We start from the raw sequence: 18960 nt of genomic DNA, 5'->3' as shown, positions 1-18960 counted from the left end.
AATTTCCTGTTTTCTCTCTCCCACCTTTCTTAAAAAGTGGTATAACATTAGCCACCCTCCAATCCGCAGGCTGATCCCGAATCTATCGAACTTTGGAAAATAATCACCAACGCATCCACAATTTCTCGAGCTACCTCCTTCAGTACCCTGGGATGTAGACCATCAGGCCCTGGGGATTTATCAACCTTCAGACCTAACAGTCTCTCTAACGCCAATTCCTGGCAAATATAAATTTTCTCCAGTTCAGGTCCTTCAGCCACTGTTACCTCACGGAGATTGCTTGTGTCTTCCCCAGTGAACACAGATCTGAAGTACCAATTCAATTCTTCTGCCATTTCTTTATTCCCCGTAATATATTCCCCTGTTTCTGTCTTCAAGGGCCCAATTTTAGTCTTAACCATTTTTTTGCCTTTCACATACCTAAAAAAACTTTTACTATCCTCCTTTATGTTACTGGCCAGTTAACCTCGTACCTCACTTTTTCTCTGCGTATTTCCTTCTTATTAATCCTCTGTTGTTTTTTAAAAGCTTCCCAGTCCTCTGTTTTCCCACCTATCTTGGTTATGTTATACTTTTTCTCTTTTAACTTTATGTTTCTTTACTTCCCTTGTCAGCCACAGCCACCCCTGCCTCCTCCTAGGATCTTTCTTCCTTTTTGGAATGAATTGATCCTGCAACTTCTGCATTATATACAGAAATATGTCATTGTTCCTCCACTGTCATCCCTGCTAGGGTATTGCACCACTGAACTTTGGCCAGCTCCTCCCTCATCGCTCCATAGTTCCCTTTATTCAACTGAAAAATTGCCACTTCCGATTGTACCTCTCCCTCTCAAATTGCAGATTGAAGCTTATTGTATTATAGTCACTACTTCCCAATGGCTCCTTCACTTCGAGGTCCCTGACCAATTCTGGTTCGTTGCACAATACCAGATCCAGAATTGCCTTCTCCCTGGTCGGCTCCAGCACCAGCTGTTCTAAGAATCCATCTCTGAGGCACTCCACAAAGTCTCTTTCTTGAGGTCCAATACCATCCTGATTCTCCCAGTCCATCTGCATGTTGAAATCCCCCATAACAACTGTAGTAACATCTTTGCGACAGGCCAATTTCAGCTCCTGATTTAACTTACATCCGACATCCAGACTACTGTTTGGGGGCCTGTAGATAATTCCCAAGAGTAAAGGTTTAAAAAGGAGTTTTAGTTAGAGTATTAACTATTCGAACCACACATTGACAGTTTAATACTGTAACTTGTGGCTCAAATTTACTTATTTTAATAAATAATTTCTAGAAAGTGGTAAAGATTGACAGATATGTTTAGTCAGCCATGTGGAACAGCACCTCTCAAACTATAGCCTCTGACAAAAGGTGTTGTCTCAGAAAGACTAGCTACTGAAATAGATGTAAGCACGTGTTTTGTATTTGCCACATTTCAACAGATGGGGCAAAGCCTCTACGTTTATGTCAGTGATGATAAAGTTCCACATCACAATGTATGACTCAAAGATAAACTCTGAAGTTATTGGCTTTCCAAGACGCTGCTGATCCTGCCTTCTCGTTACCATAGGTCAATGGGCAAGGAGGGCCCACTGACTCAGATTTGGCAAGTTTTTGTTTCATGGACGCCCCTGCCATTCAGAATCTACTGATACATACTGTCTACCAAACAAACTGCACTAGGCGTCGATAGAGTAGATAGCCAGAGACTTTTCCCCAGGGCAGAAATGGCTATGAGGGGTCCTTAATTTAAGGTGATTGGAGGAAGGTATAGAAGAGACGTCAGAGGTAGGTTCTTCACGCAGAGAGTGGTGGTTGCGTGGAATGCACTGCCAGCAGTTGTAGTAGAGTCAGAGACATTAGGGACATTTAAGCAACTGCTGGACAAGCACATGGACGGCAGTAAATTGAGGGGTGTGCAAGTCAAATTGATCTCAAGATTAGGATAAATGCTCAGCATAACATCGTGGGCTGAAGGGCCTGTACTGTGCTGTGTTCTATGTTCTATATCCTTCACAAGCACCTCCAAGCAAAGTACTGCCGATACTGGAAATCTTGAAAGAAGGAAAGCGAACAGAAAGTAAAAAGAACTAGTTAGAAATCTGAAGAAGAGTTATAATCAGACTCAAAATGTTAACCCCATTTCTCTCTCCACAGATGCTGGAACTACTCAGCATCTCCAGTACATTTTACTCAATGATATCCCTGCTCTGCAACTACTGCCAATGAAAAAGATGAGAACAGCAAAGTCACAGCAGTATCACATCCAAGACATGACCTAGCTTCTCTCCATCGTCCATTTCCATTCCCTTAATCATCGCCTTGAGCAAAGGAAGCAAGGTCAGGAGCTGACACAAGTGTGGTGTAAACCAAATTAGGTACACCTGGGAATTCAGTACATTGTGGAAATGGGCACTTAAAGTAAATGCAACTAATAAGATATTTTGAGTGTTAGTCAGATTATCAGATAATAAGGGCTATCAATATTTGTGAGGATTATTAAGTTATGGCCAAATAAAATAAAGACAAGTAACCCAAAGAAAAATAAACGAAGTAAAGTTAAGGCACGGCAACATCCTGCAAAACAACAACTTCATGTTTTCTACATTGCAGTCGGCATTACAGAAGTACCTTACTGGTTGAAAGTACTTTGGGGGGCTCTTGAGAAGTGCAAATCCTTCTTTTTCTTTTTTAACAATGAATTGATCAGATAAGCCAACGAGCCAAACAGTGACAGATGGAGTTTATTTTAGATAAATGTGAGGTGCTGCATTTATTCCTGATGAAGGGCTTTTGCCCGAAACGTTGATTTTCCTGCTCCTTGGATGCTGTCTGAACTGCTGTGCTTTTCCAGCACTACTCTAATCCAGCATCTGCAGTCATTGTTTTTAACAAAGGTAAATCAGGGCAAGACTTCACAACTTAATGGTAAGCTCCTGAACAAAGAGACCTTGGAGTGCTGGTCCATAGTTCCTTGGAATTGGAGTCACAGATGGATAGGATAGTGAAGGCGGCTCGATTTGCTTGCCTTTATTGGTCAGTGCATTAAGTATAGGAGTTGGGAGATCATGTTACAGCTGTATAAAACATCGGTTAGGCCACTTTTGGAATACCGCAATTCTGGTCTCCCTGCTATAGGAAGGATGTTGTGAAGCTGGAAAGGATTCAGAAAAGATTTACAAGAATGTTGCCAAGATTAGAGGGTTTGAGCTTAACGAGAGGCTGAACAGCCTGGGGCTACTTTCCCTGAAGTGTCGGAGGCTGAGGGATAACCTTATAGAAGTTTAGAAAGTCAGGAAGAGCATGGATGGGTAAATAGACAAGATCTTTTCATGGGGGTGAGGGAATCCAAAACTAGAGGGCATTGTTTTAAGGTGAAAGCGGGAAGCTATACAAAGGACCTAAGAGGCAATGTTTTCCATGGAATTAGTTGCCAGAGGAAGTGGTGGAAGCTGGTACAATTAGAACATGTAAAAAGCATGTGGATGGGTAGATGAATCAGGAGGATTTAGAGGGATATGGGCCAAAGGCTGGCAAATGGGACTAGAGTTATTTACGATATCTGGTAAAACATATGATGCACCTCGTCATTGCTATTTGCAGGTCATGCAATGTTGTGGGGAGAATGTGGAAGTGGAAACTGTTTCTCTGTCATGTTAGTCAGCAAAATACAACAAGCATGAGAAAGGGAAGCGCGAGTAAAAAAATGTAATGAGGAAAAATGATCAACAAGTGAATTTACCTTCCTTGCACTTGTAACACCAGATTGCATCCATAGGAATCAAGGTGACAGGGAGTGTTTGCCCCTTCAGTACCGATCCAGAGTGTGCTGTCCCGTCCATCTCTCCCAGGAAACCCAAAGTCAGACCAAATTACGTCCTACTAAAAAAAAGTTTATGTTAGCATACTGATAATGATTTGTCAAACCTTTGTTCTCCTCAATCTCCTCAGTGGAGCCTCTTAATTGATCTTATTCTATATTTGACCTCCATAAGGAAGAAGAGATGTTAAACTGAATGCGCTCATGGATGGATAATAAACATGCTACAGTACTATTTCATAATAGAAATAGAACTTTCCTAGTTTCCTTTCCAATATTTATCCTTCAACCAACAACTCCAAATAAGACTAAGGTTATCTGGTCACAATCACAATGGTCTTTGTATGAACTTGCTGTGTGCAAACTGGCTAGAATGTTTTTTTTATTTGACAACAGAACTTCATTAGCACTAAAATGGTTTGTGATGTTCTGAGATTAAGAAAGAAGCTATAAAAACGCAATGGTTTCTCTTTAGGAGTCAATCAAAAACAAGTGAAACAGGACAAAACATCCACTTTCCTTCCTGTTCATTGACTCTGTTATTACTTCACAATGGCACGATTGATGCTAACCTGATTTAAAGCAGACTCTTGCAGCTGGATGGAGAAACGATACGTTTATCCCATCAGTCTGGCCTGGATTTGCATTCAGTAAAAATACAGTGAACTAATCGGTGCACCACCCTGTGCTCCAAGACACAAACAATATTTGACAGGACATTTTATCACCTCCTTTATTTGCATTTTACTGTTCACTACTTCCTTTTTCTAAAGGAAGATGCATCTTCAATACTGCACGTTTCACAGCATCTCATTATCTAAATTCATTTTGTCACCTACATCATGTTTAAATTAAAAACTAGAATCTTCTGCCTGTTAACAAGCCAGTCTTGAGGGAAATTACATAAACCAATTTGTTAAGTGTAATAATGTTGATGTCATCTAGGACTGATCGCAACCTGAATGCTGCCAGCTGCATGAGATCATGTGTTGGTTACTTCTTGTTAATAATCTTACCTCGTGCCAAATGCTGCATGTTTTCAAGTTTTTAAAATCTTTTTCTTAACCCATTCCTTGCATCAACACACATGGACTGCTTTCTTCTCAACTCTTGACTCATTCGCCAAAAAGAAAGATTCCACCTCTTATTCTTAGACTATTAATAAACTGAAGTGTCAAATTTCTGCTAAGTAGGTCAGTAAATAAGAGGAAATGAATTTACAATAATTGGTAAATAAACCAGAGATGAGGCAGGATAATTTTGTTTTAAAGCACTGAATAATGGCAAATTTGGATGAACTCCTAAAATGATGATGGAAGTAGGTACAATACTGGGCAGCATGGTGGCTCAATGGTCAGCACTGCTGCCTCACAGTGCAAGGGACTTGGGTTCAATTCCACCCTCTGCATGGGTTTCCTCTGGGTTCTCCGGTATCCCTCCATAGTCCAAATATGTGCAGGTTAGGTGGTTTGGCCATGCTAAATTACCTATATAGTGTGCAGGCTAAGTGGATGGGCCATGGGAAATGCAAATTTACAGCAATAGGGTAGAGAGTGTGTGCCTAGCTGGGATGCTGTTCAGAGGGTTGGTGTGGACTTGATTGGCCCAATGGCCTGATTCAAAACTGTAAGGATTCTATAATTCTATGAATTAGATACATACTTTAAGTAGAAAAAGGGTAGGAGGAAAGAACAGAAGTCGGATCAATTGGTTAGCTTTTGAAAAGACACAGCCAAAGTATGATGTGCTATACAGGCTTTTCCTGCACTGGATTGTTCTACATCCACAATTCACAGGAAAAAACTAATTGATCCATCAGCACAAAGTGCTGGAAATGTTCAGTAGGTCTGACAGCATCTGTGGAGAGAGAGAGAGACAAGTGTGAGCATTTCACCATGTGAAGGAAGCTCATTAACCTGAATGTTAACTCTGTTTCTCTTTCTAAAGATGCTGCCAGACTAGATAAGCATTTGCGACATTTTCTGCTTTATTGCAGATTCTCAGCATCTGCAGTATTTAGCTTTGGTTGAAATGGCCAGAACACAATGGGTCAGCAGTTCTTTCCTTTCCCCTCAACTCCATCTCACCCCTTCATCCAGGCAGTTCACCATAGCTTTCTCATTGGCAACAAGGGATGAACAGTAACTGCTGGCCCAGCCGTCAATGCCCACATCCCATAAGTGAATGAAAAAAAATTCTGAGAGGACCAAAACAGGCCAGACTTCAAAAACCATATTTATTCAAAGAACGTTCATAAAGGATGCTTTATGGACCTTCAATCGCATCTACAATCAATGGGACATGCTCTGACTATAGAATGGAATTGACAAAGGTGATAACATACTGCTTGAACATGCAAATTACTTTCATGGCCCTGCTTCAGCATCATTTTCTCCGTCTTTCATCTGTAATCTAAATCTGACAAACATCAGTTGATAACTGATTGCAATCCTTCTTGAAAAAAACACAATCTTCTTCCTCTCACTGTTTTGAGACAATTACTCAATGTAATGGGAGCAATAATCCAGCCAGAAAGCACTTTGCCTGCAAAAATATGACCCGCAACATAAAAATCGTTCCGTCCACGTTTCCCAATACAAGTTTATAGTTGGCAATAAATTAACTATTCTAACATTAAGCAGGATGAAATTATGCTAATTTATAAATTTTAACAATCAGTAATGAAAAGCTGATTTCTTGTTCATAAGTTTGCTTTTAATTTCTGTTGGCAATTCATTCAAAGTGACACACGGGACTAAATGTACCAGGAAGACATGCATCAAAGCAATCAGAGCTTAAAACTTTGGCAAAAGGATTGATCAAAAGCTAGCACAATGTCTCTAATGAAATTCCCTGTAGCAGCTGGACATAGACCTTATTCAGGTTGCAACAGCTATGGAATAAAAATTACTAACTTCCAACTGCATTTTGGGAATTATCGTATCTGATACTGGACTGGCTTATTTTAAAAAGGAAGTTTATTGTTTTGTGGGTTGCAAGTGTCATGGCAAGACCACCATATGTTGCCAAATCCTTTCTGACTTCAAAGTAATGGGCTGAAAAGCAAGTGCAAAGAGCAGTTTTGAGTCAACTAAAAGCAGTACTTTAGTGGCAATATCACTGGACTAGTAATCCACAGACCCACATACGGCACTAAGACAGAGAATAATAGTTCAACTCCAACCACTGCAGCTTGTGGAATTTAAATCAAACAACATAGTAGACTCTGAACTGCCTTCTGAAATAGCCTAACAAGCCAGTCAATTCAAGAGCAATTCAGGATGGGAAACAAATTCTGACCTTGCCAGCAAAGCCCACCAAAAAATTAAAGGGGAGAAAAACATTTCTCTGGATCTAGTCACAAGTAGGTCAAACTAGACAACGGTGGCAGATTTCCTTCAACAGAGGAGATTAGTTTGACAACAATGATAATTACCTGATTAGACTAGCTTTCAATTCCAGAGTTTTATTAGCTGAACTAATTAAACTCCACCAGGCTGCTGTGGTGTGCAGTCATGAATTCAATTCCCACAAAAACAAATAGTGAATTTGAATTATTTTTTGGCTCACACTAGAAAACATCTACCTTTAAAAGGACAAATTTACTGCATTTTTTCCAGAGAAGAAAATCTGACACCTGACCCTCACACAATTCCAGACCACAATACCGACTCGGGTCTCTGCCCTCCAGAGTGATGGAAAGGAAAGTCAGGATGGGAAAATAAGTGTTTTACGTAAGAGGCAAATTAGACCATTATGTCATGGCCAGCTCTTGGTATTGTATCTAACAGGCTGGAATTTTGACCAGAGCAGCTATGTAAAACAGGGGCCTAAAATGAAGCCTAATATCAATATGGTGTCCCAGGGATAATTCAAATCTATCAGATCCACTTCATGGCCTTGCACTATAAGGCCTCCCACTGAGTTGACTATACCTTTTTTTAAAAGTTAAGGAAGGTAACTGTTGGCTGCAGGGCTCCTTGCATTTGCGCGTGTGTGTAAGTGATACACATCACTAACATCATTGCTGATGCTCTGCTGACTGTATGATTGTAAATAGAAGAGAAAAAAATGCCAACGCAAGTCGTCAAGGTCAGTGCTGCAATGCACCATCAGGCAGTGCCCTACTTTGCTATCATATCAGTAGGATCCCAAAGGGCATATTAATGCTTGGCCAGCTGCAAGGCAAATGTAAATGGCAGTAAATGGCTAAGATCAGCAACCTACATGACCTACTAAAAAGTATCCTTCATAGCAGGACATATCAGCAATTTTGGACTTTATAGGAGACAATTGCCATTTATAGCTGCAATACCCGATACCTCCCCTCGATTTTACATTGTTCACTGACAAGCAAAAAAAACGTTAATAGCATCACAAATTTAACATGCAATCTCCAAAACAGATGGGTTCAAAGTCATTAGGACATATGAAGGTGGAACCCCAACAAAAGCTGGAGGGCAAGTAGTTGGAAGTACCATTCCTCAGATAGATACTGAGGCAGACGTCAAGTCTGCTTGCGCCAAGGGTTCCTGGTGGATGTTAACGACCCAATAGTATTTCAAGAATGAACAGGGAGTCCTCATTTTCTGGACCGTATTCACCACACCATTCCAGCAATACCAGAAACAAATCGTGCTGTTGGTCCTAAAATCTTAAGAGCAAAATCCATCACTGCACAACAAGAGTAATTAAAAACAATATAATCTGATAAGGTACTATCTTTAAATGCAAATCTTGTAAAAGGAAGTGTTAGAGAAAAGAAGTTTCTTACAGCATGGTGGCTCAGTGGTTAGCACTGCTTGCCTCACAGTGCCAGGGACCTGGGTTCGATTCCAGCCTCTGGCAACTGTCTGTGGAGTTTGCACGTTCTCCTCGTGTCTGCATGGGTTTCCTCCGGGTGCTTCGGTTTCCTAGATTCACTCGGCTTCTGCCTGGATGCAGAGTTTTGTTTCTGAAGAAATTGGATCAACAAGGGGTATTTTCCTTGGAGCAGAGGAGACGGAGGAGGAAATGTGATTGAGAATGTATAAAATTGAGAGACAGACAGGAAGGAATTATTCTCCTTGGTGGTGGCATCAATCACCTGGGGCATCAATTTAGAGTAAGAGGCACGAGGTTTAGATGGAATGTGAGGAAAAATCTTTTCCCCAGAAGGTGGTAGGAATCTCAAACTCTCTGCCTGTAAAGGGGTTAGAAACAGAAACTCTCAAAAGTCCAGAAGCATTCAGACATGCATTTGTAATGCCAAGGCATACAGCAGTATAGGCCAGGTGCTTGAAAACGGGATGAGAATGGTTAGGTGGTTGCTTTTGACCAGCACAGATTTGGTGGGCCGAAGAGTCTTTTTTCTGTGCTGTATACCACTATGAATCTATACATGCTAACATACAAATTAGGAACAGAAGTAGGTCATTCCTCAAGATCACAGTTCATCAGTTTGCTCCACGTTCTATCTAGTTCTGCCTCATAAACTTTGAATTATGCCTATACTGCCTTCTGAGGAAGAGTTCCAAGGCCACATAGTCCTCTGAAAAGAAAAATTCACCTCATCTCTGTACTAAAAGGGTGATCCCCAAGTTTAGAGAAGTACTCTCTCATTCTGAACTCGCAGAAAGGAAATATTCTATCCACATCTTCCTTGCCAACATTGTTCAGAATTTTATACACTTGAATCACGTCACCTCTGATCCTTTCGAATTCCAGAAAAAAACAAGCTCAATCTTACACCTTTCCACATAAGACAACCAACTCAATCCAAGTATCTATCTGTTAAACCACCTCTGAAACACTTTCATTGCAATGCAATTATATTTTTCCTCAAATAAGGAGACTAAAACTGTACTTAGCATTGGGCCTCATCAATGCATATCTGAAGAACATCCTCGCCTTTCGGTTCAACTCCTCTTGCAATAAAGGACAGCATTCCATCAATCTTCTTATGACTGTAAATTTGGAGAGGGGAGTGTGCAGCAGGACCTGGGTATCCTTGAGAACTAGTCACTAAAGGTGGTAAAGGCAGCAAATGATATGTTGGCCTTTATTGCAAGAGGTTCAGAGTACAGGAGCAGAAAAGAGTTATTGCAGTTATACAGGTGAGGCCACACCTCAAAAATTGTGCGCAGCTTTGATCTCCTTTTCTGAGAAGGATACTCTTGCTCAAGGGAGTACACATAGAACATAACAGCACAGTACAGGCCCTTCGGCCCTTGATATTGCGCCAACTTGTCATACCAATCTGAAGCCCATCTAACCTACACTATTCCATGTACATCCATATGCTTGTCCAATGATGACTTAAATGTACTTAAAGTTAGCGAGTCTACTACCATTGCAGGCAAAGCATTCCATACCCTTACTACTCTCTGAGTAAAGAAACTACCTCTGACATCTGTCCTGTATCGGTCACCCTTCAATTTAAAGCTATGCCCCTTCGTGCTCCCCGTCACCATATTTGGAAAAAGGCTCTCCCTGTCCACCCTATCTAACCCTCTGATTATCTTNNGTGCTCCCGTCACCATATTTGGAAAAAGGCTCTCCCTGTCCACCCTATCTAACCCTCTCTATTAAATCACCTCTCAACCTTCTTCTCTCTAACAAAAACAGCCTCAAGTCCCTCAGCCTTTCCTTGTAAGACCTTCCCTCCGTACTGGGCAACATCCTAGTAAATCTCCTCTGCACCCTTTCCAAAGCTTCCACATCCTCCTTATAATGGGTTGACCAGAACTGTACACAATACTCCAAGTATGGCCGCACCAGAGTTTTGTACAGCTGTAGCATAACCTTATGGTTCCGGAACTCGATCCCTTTATTAATAAAAGCTAAAACACTGTGTGCCTTCTTAACAATCCTGTCAACCTGGGTGGCAACTTTCAAGGATCTGTGTACCTGGACACCGAGATCTCTCTGCTCATCTACACTACCAAGAATCTTACCATTAGCCCAGTACTTTGCATTCCGGTTACTCCGACCAAAGTGAATCACCTCACACTTGTCTGCATTAAACTCCATTTGCCATCTCTCAGCCCAGCTCTGCAGCTTATCTATGTCTCTCTATAACCTACAACATCCTTCATCACTATCCACAACTCCACCGACCTTAGTATCGTCTGCGAATTTACTAACCCACCCTTCTATGCCCTCATCCAGGTAGTTTATAAAAATGACGAACAGCAGTGGACCCAACACCAACCTTTGCAGTACACGACTGGTAACTGGACTCCAAGATGAACATTTCCCATCAACAACCACCCCTCTGTCTTCTTTCAGCAAGCCAATTACTGATCCAAACTGCTACATCTCCCACAATCCCATTCCTCCGCATATTGTACAATAGCCTACTGTGAGGAACCTTATCGAAATACTTGCTGAAATCCATATACATCATATCAACCGGTTTACTCTCATCTGCCTGTTTGGTCACCTTCTCAAACAACTCAATAAGGTTTGTGAGGCATGACCTACCCTTCACAAAACCGTGCTGACTATCCCTAATCAAATTATTCTTTTCTAGATGATTATAAATCCTATCTCTTTTTCCAAAACTTTTACCAACAACTGAAGTAAGGCTCACTGGTCTATAATTCCCTAATCAAATTATTCTTTTCTAGATGATTATAAATCCTATCTCTTATAACTTTTTCCAAAACTTTTACCAACAACTGAAGTAAGGCTCACTGGTCTATAATTACCAGGATTGTCTCTACTCCCCTTCTTGAACAGGGGAACCACATCTGCTATCTTCCAGTCTTCTGGCACTATTCCAGTAGACAATGATGATTTAAAGATCAATGCCAAAGGCTCGGCAATCTCCTCCCTGGCTTCCCAGAGGACCCTAGGATAAATCCCATCCGGCCCAGGGGACTTATCTATTTTCACACTCTGCAGGATTTCTAATACCTCTTCCTTGTGAACCTCAATCCCACCTAGTCTACTAGCCTGTATCTCAGTATTCTCCTCGACAACATTGTTGTTTTCTAGAGTGAATACTGTTGAAAAATATTCATTTGGCGCTTCCCCTATCTCCTCTGACTCCATACACAACTTCCCACTACTATCCTTGATTGGCCCAAAATCTTACTCTCATCATTCTTTTATTCCTTAAATACCTATGGAAAGCCTTAGGGTTTACCCTGATCCTATCTGCCAACAACTTCTCATGTCTCCTCCTGGCTCTTCTGAGCTCTCTCTTTAGGTCTTTCCTGGCTACCTTGTAACCCCCAAACGCCCTAACTGAGCCTTCACATCTCACCCTAACATCAGCCGCCTTCTTCCTCTTGACCAGAGATTCCACTTCCTTGGCTCCCGCGCTCTACAGCATCCTCCCTGCCTGACAGATACATACTTATCTAAGACACATAGGAGCTTTTCCTTGAATAAGCTCCACATTTCTAATGTGCCCATCCCCTGCAGTTTCCTTCTCCATCCTATGCTTCCTAAATCTTGCCTAATCGCATCGTAATTGCCTTTCCCCCAGTTGTAAACACCTGTCCCTTTCTATCACTAAAGTAAACATAACAGAATTGTGATCGCTATCACCAAAGTGCTCACCTATTTCCAAGTCTAACACCTGGCCGGGCTCATTACCCAGTACCAAATCTAATGTGGCTTTGCCCCTTGTTGGCCTGTCTACATTCTGCGTCAGGAAGCCCTTCTGCACACACTGGACAAAAACGGACCCATCTATAGTACTCGTACTATAGTGTTCCCAGTCAATATTTGGATAGTTGAAGTCCCCGATGACAACTACCTTGTCTCTCGCACTCCTATCAAGAATCATCTTTGCTATCCTTTCCTCTACATCTCTGGAACTATTCAGAGGCCTATAGAAAACTCCCAACAGGGTGACCTCTCCTTTCCTGTTTCTAACCTCAGCCCATACTACCTCAGTTGACGAGTCCCCAAACATCCTTTCTGCAACTGTAATACTGTCCTTGACCAACAATGCCACACCTCTCCCTCTTTTACCATCTTCTCTGTTCTTACTGAAACATCTAAATCCTGGAACCTGCAACATCCATCCCTGTCCCTGCTCTATCCATGTCTCTGAAATGGCCACAACATCGAAGTCCCAGGTACCAACCCATGCTGAAGGTCACCCACCTTATTCTGGATGCTCCTGGTGTTGAAGTAGATACACTTCAAACCAACTTCTTGCTTGCCGGTGCCATCTTACGTCCCTGAAACTTGATTTCGGATCTCCCCACTCTCAACCTTTTCTATACTTGAACTACAATTTTGGTTCCCATCCCTCTGCTGGATTAGTTTAAACACACCCCAATAGCCTTAGCGAATTTCCCCCCCCAGGATATTGGTACCCCTCTCGTTCAGATGAAGACCATCCTGCTTGTAGAGGTCCCATCTACCCCAGAAAGAACCCCAATTATCCAAGAATCCAAAACCCTCCCTCCTGCACCATCCCTGTAGCCACCTGTTCAACTCCTTTCTCTCTCCCTATTCCTTGCCTCACTAGCATGTGTCACAGGCAACAAACCAGAGACAACAACTCTGTTCGTCCTAGCTCTAAACTTCCATCCTAGCTCCCTGAATTTCTGCCTTAAATCCCCATCTCTCTTCCCACCAATGTCGTTAGTGCCTATGTGGACCACGACTTGGGGCTGCTCCCCCTCCCCCTTAAGGATCCCAAAAACACAATCAGAGACATCACAAACCCTGGCACCTGGGAAGCAACACACCAACCATGAGTCTCTCTTGTCCCCACAGAACCTCCTATCTGTCCCTCTAACTATGGAGTCCCCAATGACTACTGCTCTGCTCCTCTTACCCCTTCCCTTCTGAGCAGCAGGGACAGACGCTGTGCCAGAGCCCTGTGCCCCACTGCTTTCCTCTGGTAAGTTGTTCCCCCCCCCCCAACAGTATCCAAAATGGTATACTTATTGCTATGGGGAATGGCCATAGGGGATCCCTGCACTACCTGCCGGTTCCCTTACTGACCCCTGACTGTAACCCATCTACCTTTCTCTTGTACCTTAGAAGTGACTACCTCCCTGTAATTCCTCTCAATAACCCCCTCAGTCTCCCGAATGATCCGAAGTTCATCCAGCTCCAGTTCCCTAACGAGGGAACAACAAATGTTTACCAGGCTCATTGCGGGGATAGTGGGGCTGATGTATGAGGAGAGTTTAGCTAAGTTAGAATTGTTTTCGCAGGAGTTTAGACGAGGTAGGGGGCATCTCATAAAGACTTATACAATTCTAACAGGACTAGACAGAATAGATGCAGGGAGGATGTTCTCAATGGTGGGTGCGTACAGAGCAGGGGTCACACTCTGATGATTCAGGGTGGACCATTGAGGATGGATATGAAGAGACATTTCTTCACCTAAAGAGTGGTGAGTCTGTGGAACTCATCACCACAGGATGTAGTTGATGCTAAAATATTAAATGTACTCAAGAGGCGGCTAGATATAGCACTTGGGGCGAACAGGATCAAAAGTTATGGGGAGAAAGCAGGATTAGGCTACTGAGTTGAACAAATCAGCCATGATTGTGATGAATGGCTGGGGCGGCTCAAATGGCCTCCTCCTGCTCCTATCTTCTATGTTTCTTAATTACCTGCAATCTAAAATGTTGTGACTTAGTACTAGAACAATGAGATACAAAGGCATCTCGGAACTCCATGGTCATTCTCCATTTAAGTAGCATTCAGCTCTTCTATTCTTTCTGCCAAATTCAGCAACTTGCTTTCCAAAATTATACTCCACTTTCCAGGTTTTTAACCCACTCATCCTATCGAGATCCGCCAGCAGCTTCTTCACAATATGCTTTCCTACCAATTTTTGTGTCATTGGCAAATACTTTGCCTTTGCTCAGCACACTGTCATTTATACAGAGTCTTACAGTGCAGAAACAGGCCCTTCACCCCACTTGCCCATGTCAAACGAGTTCCTAAAATGTAGTCCCATTTGCCTACTTTTGACCTACAACCCTCTAAACTATTCCTATCCATGTATCTGTCCAGATATCTTTTAAATATTGTATTTGTACCCACCTCTACCACTTCTTCTGGCAGCTCGTTCCATATACACACCACCTTCTGTGTGAAAAAGTTGCCTCTCAGGCTACTTTTAAATCTTCCCCCTCTTACCTTAAACCTATGCCCTCTAAATTCCAACTCCCCTACCCTGGGGAAAAGACCTTCGCTACATAAACAGTAAAACAAATGACCTTATGTGCCTTAGCACCAATTAGAAAAGACCCATTTCTACATGCTGCGTTTCATGGCAACCAACCAACTATACTAACACCATACCCACTACTACTTTGCACAATAACTTTCATGTGGCACCTTATGAAATACCTTCTGGAAATCCAAGTACAGTTCATATACAGGCTTCCCTTTATCCGCAGTGTATGTAATGCTTTCAAAAAAACTCTAATAAAAAGATTAAACCATGCGAACTCTTAGATTACCTTGAGTCTAATTGCCCAGTCATGACCCTCAATAATACCTTACCCATTTCAGCTAACTGTCCTTTAGATTCCTGATCTCTGTTCCCACCAACTTCTGATGGAACCATTTCCAGAATCTAATAAATTTTTGAAAATGTCCACCAAAGCATCTACTATTTCATTTACCACCGCCTTTAAGCCATTTGGATGAAGTCCATCCGGACCTGAGGAGTTATCAATCTGTAGCTCTATCATCAGTACCATTCCCCTAGTGATTGTAATTTGACCAAGGGCCTTCCAGCTCCTGATTTACAGCTATTGCTGCAATATTTATTGCATCCTATATAACAGAGAGAAGCGAAATATTTGCTCATTTCCTCCAGCATTTTGCTATTAACTTCGAATTCTCCCTTTCTCTCTCGGACCCTCGAAGACCAATATACCTTTTTTTTAAAAAACACTCACCATCCATTCTTAAAACTTCTGTTAGCTTCCTCTCATACTCTAATCCCTTTCTCCTGACAAATCTTGTAATCATTTGTCATTCTTTATATTTTGTCTAACCATCTGACCTGCCATTCTTACTACAATTATATCTTTTTTCCTCAAGTTTGAGGCTTTCTTTAATTTAGATGATGTGTTCTCCCTTAAAAATTCTCTGTATAGTAGGAATAAACTACTTCTGAGCATTTTAAAATATCTCTGAAATGTCTGTCACTGCCTCTCAACTGATCTTGCCCCTTGGCTGGATTCAAGAGTTCACTTCAGCCAGCTCAGCTTTTCTGCCCACAGTTACCCTTATTTAAGCTTAAAACACTAGTCGTTCACCCACTCTTCCCTCTTTCAACAGAATATAAAATTCTACCATATTGTATTTACTGCTTGATAGGAGCACCTTTATATAAAGATCATTAATCATCCTGAGATTACAGGATGCCAAACATAATATAACCTGCAAACTGATTCGAGAACATGCTGCTCTATGAAACACACTCATTTTATAAACTTGCTACTACTGCCGATTGGTTATGGAAATTGAGATAGAGAATCCAAGCCATCTCTAACTTCTGCATTAAAGCTATCCTTGATTCACTGTGCTGGCCCTCCTAACTTCATATTCTCTTGCTTCACTTATTCTAAAACAATGTCACAAACTCCTCAATATTCACGACCCAATCCTTGACATCCTGCAGCCACCTTTCCATTATTGTTCTTAGATCATATTTATTTAGTTCAATATGTGTTATCAATTTGTTGATACTATTAGGAATGCTACACTCATTCAGTTGCAGTTTGCATTATATGAAATATCATTTTCTTAATTTCAAAAAGGCGCATCTGGGTGTGGTTCAGGAGACACAAACATTCACTTTTCACTGTATCACCTTCAGAGGCATAAAATAATGTAAATTTGTCGTGCCTTCAGAATGCGAATTCTGATTAACCTTACACACAACAGTCAATCCACAACGTCATCCTTTGCCTGCAACAACACTGATGGTTTTGAAGAAGCCTGTCCTAAATGTTGAGTTGCGACAAATTATTAAAATTGTGATTCTCACACAAAGTGACAGCTGCCAGGAAAATGTATGTGCATACACCCTGAAAAGCTCCTCAGGAACTGAATGGCTTAACAACTTCCAAGAGAAACTGATTAATCTGTCCAAAAACACTGGACAATTGAGGTGTCATGTCTCATCCAACAATAACACAACCAAACACTTGCATATTCCTCTTGCACCATGATTAGTTTCTGGCCTGTTCTGATGCATATACAACTGGAATAAAACATTTTCTCTAAGCAAATAAATTTAACCTTGTGTGTATTTTTAAAAGTAGGTCACAAACCAAGAACATGATCCGCCACAAACAAAATTAATCTTTTGTTTTCTTAGATCACAAGAATCGCAACCAATACATGACAAAGATGTTCTATTTGTTTTTTTTAAAAAAAGACCTATTTATCATTCAGGGAATGTAGGTTTCACTCACTAGGTCAACGTTTATCGCCCATCCCTAACTGCTCGAGAATCTGGAAGGGAGCTGTCTTTTGAACAGTTGGATTAGCTCAGATATATCCACAATGCTGTTAGGGAGCAAGTTCCACGATTTTGACTTACAGGTAGGAAAAGAAAAGCAATATAGTTCAGGATGCTGCCTGACCTGCTGCGCTTTTCCAGCACCACTCTAATCTAGACTTTGATCTCCAGCATCTGCAGTCCTCACTTTTGCCTAGTTAATCCAGAGACTCAGGTTCAAATCCCACTATGACAGATGATGGAATTAGAATGCAATAAAAATCTGGAATTCAGAGTCAAATGATGATCATGAAATCATTGTCAATTGTTGGAAAAGCACATGCCCTTTAGGGAAGGAAACTGCCATCCTTACCTAGCCAGGCCTACATATGACTTTAGACACACAGCAATGTGGTTTACTCTTAACTGCCCTCTGAACAATTAGGGAAGGAGAATGAATGCTGGCCATCATCCTGTGAATGAATTAAATAAGGAATGTTTTGTCCTGGCCAATGATGAGTTTCTTCAGTATTATTATGGCTGCATTCACCTAGTAACTGGCTAATATTCCATCACACACCTGACTTGTGTCTTGCAGGTGATGGGCAAGCACTTGGGAGGGCAGGTGGTGACTTACACGCCACAGGATTCTTGGCATCTGATCTTCACTTCTAGTCACAGTGTGCACATGGCTGATCTAGTTCAGTTTCTGGCCAATGGTAACCCTAGAATATTGATATTGAGAGATACAGCAATGGAAATGCCACTGAAAGTCAAGGGGCAATGGTTAGATTGTCTGTTGGAGGAGACGATCATTGCCTGGCATTTTGTGTGGTGCAAATGTCACTTGCCACTTATCAGTCCAAGCCTGGATGTTATCCGAATCGTCCTGCATATGGACTTCTTCAGGACCTGAGGACTTGTGAATGGTGCTGAACACTGTGAATCATCAGCAATTATTCCCTGATGAATGGAAGATCATTGATAAAAGCACCTGAAGATGTTTATGCATTGACTATTATGATCAGTCTCTGCAGTGAAGCTCTTGGACTGAAATGGTTGACCTCCATCAAACACAATCATCTTTCTTTCTACTGAGTTTGACTCCAACCAGCTGAATCTTTATCCCATGATTCCTATTGACTCCAGATGTCAAGAGGAGTCACTTAAACCTCACTTCAGTTCAGCTCTTTTGCCTATGCTTGAACAAGGCTGAATGAGGTCAAGAGCTGTGTGTCCAACCCAAACTGAATGCCAGCGAACACGTTATTCCCTTACAAGTGCTGTTTAATAACACTGAGTGATCCCTTCCATCTCTGCTAGGGCAGTAATTAGCTGAAAATGTGTTGCTGGAAAAGCGCAGCAGGTCAGGCAGCATCAATGGAACAGGAGAATTGACGTTTCGGGCATGAGCCCTTCTTCAAGAATGAGGAGAGTGTACCAAGCAGGCTAAGATAAAAGGTAGGGAGGAGGGACTTGGGGGAGGAGCGTTGGAAATGCGATAGGTGGAAGGAGGTTAAGGTGAGGGTGACAGGCCGGAGTTGGGGTCAGGGCGGAAAGGTCAGGAAGAAGAGTGCAGGTTAGGAAGGTGGTGCTGAGTTCGAGGGTTGGGACTGAGACAAGGTGGGGGGAGGGGAAATGAGGAAACTGGAGAAATCTGAGTTCATCCCTTGTGGTTGGAGGGTTCCTAGGTGGAAGATGAGGTGCTCTTTCT

At 41.9% G+C, this 18960-nt stretch overlaps 1 protein-coding gene across 2 annotated transcripts in view; it reads right to left on the bottom strand.

Moving 5' to 3' along the window:
- hspbap1 (hspb associated protein 1) overlaps positions 1–18960 on the bottom strand; it is an 82689-nt gene that overhangs the window by 40071 nt on the left and 23658 nt on the right. For both annotated transcript variants that reach the window (XM_043694265.1, XM_043694264.1), the window contains exon 4: positions 3740–3876. In XM_043694265.1, coding sequence (XP_043550200.1) covers positions 3740–3876 — 137 coding nt within the window. The remainder of the gene's footprint in view (positions 1–3739; positions 3877–18960) is intronic.

Source organism: Chiloscyllium plagiosum, chromosome 7 (genome assembly GCF_004010195.1).
Source record: "Chiloscyllium plagiosum isolate BGI_BamShark_2017 chromosome 7, ASM401019v2, whole genome shotgun sequence".
Taxonomy (NCBI): Eukaryota; Metazoa; Chordata; class Chondrichthyes; order Orectolobiformes; family Hemiscylliidae; genus Chiloscyllium; species Chiloscyllium plagiosum.
Note: the sequence above shows the minus strand (reverse complement) of the source record. Positions and strands in the feature narration are given on the sequence as shown.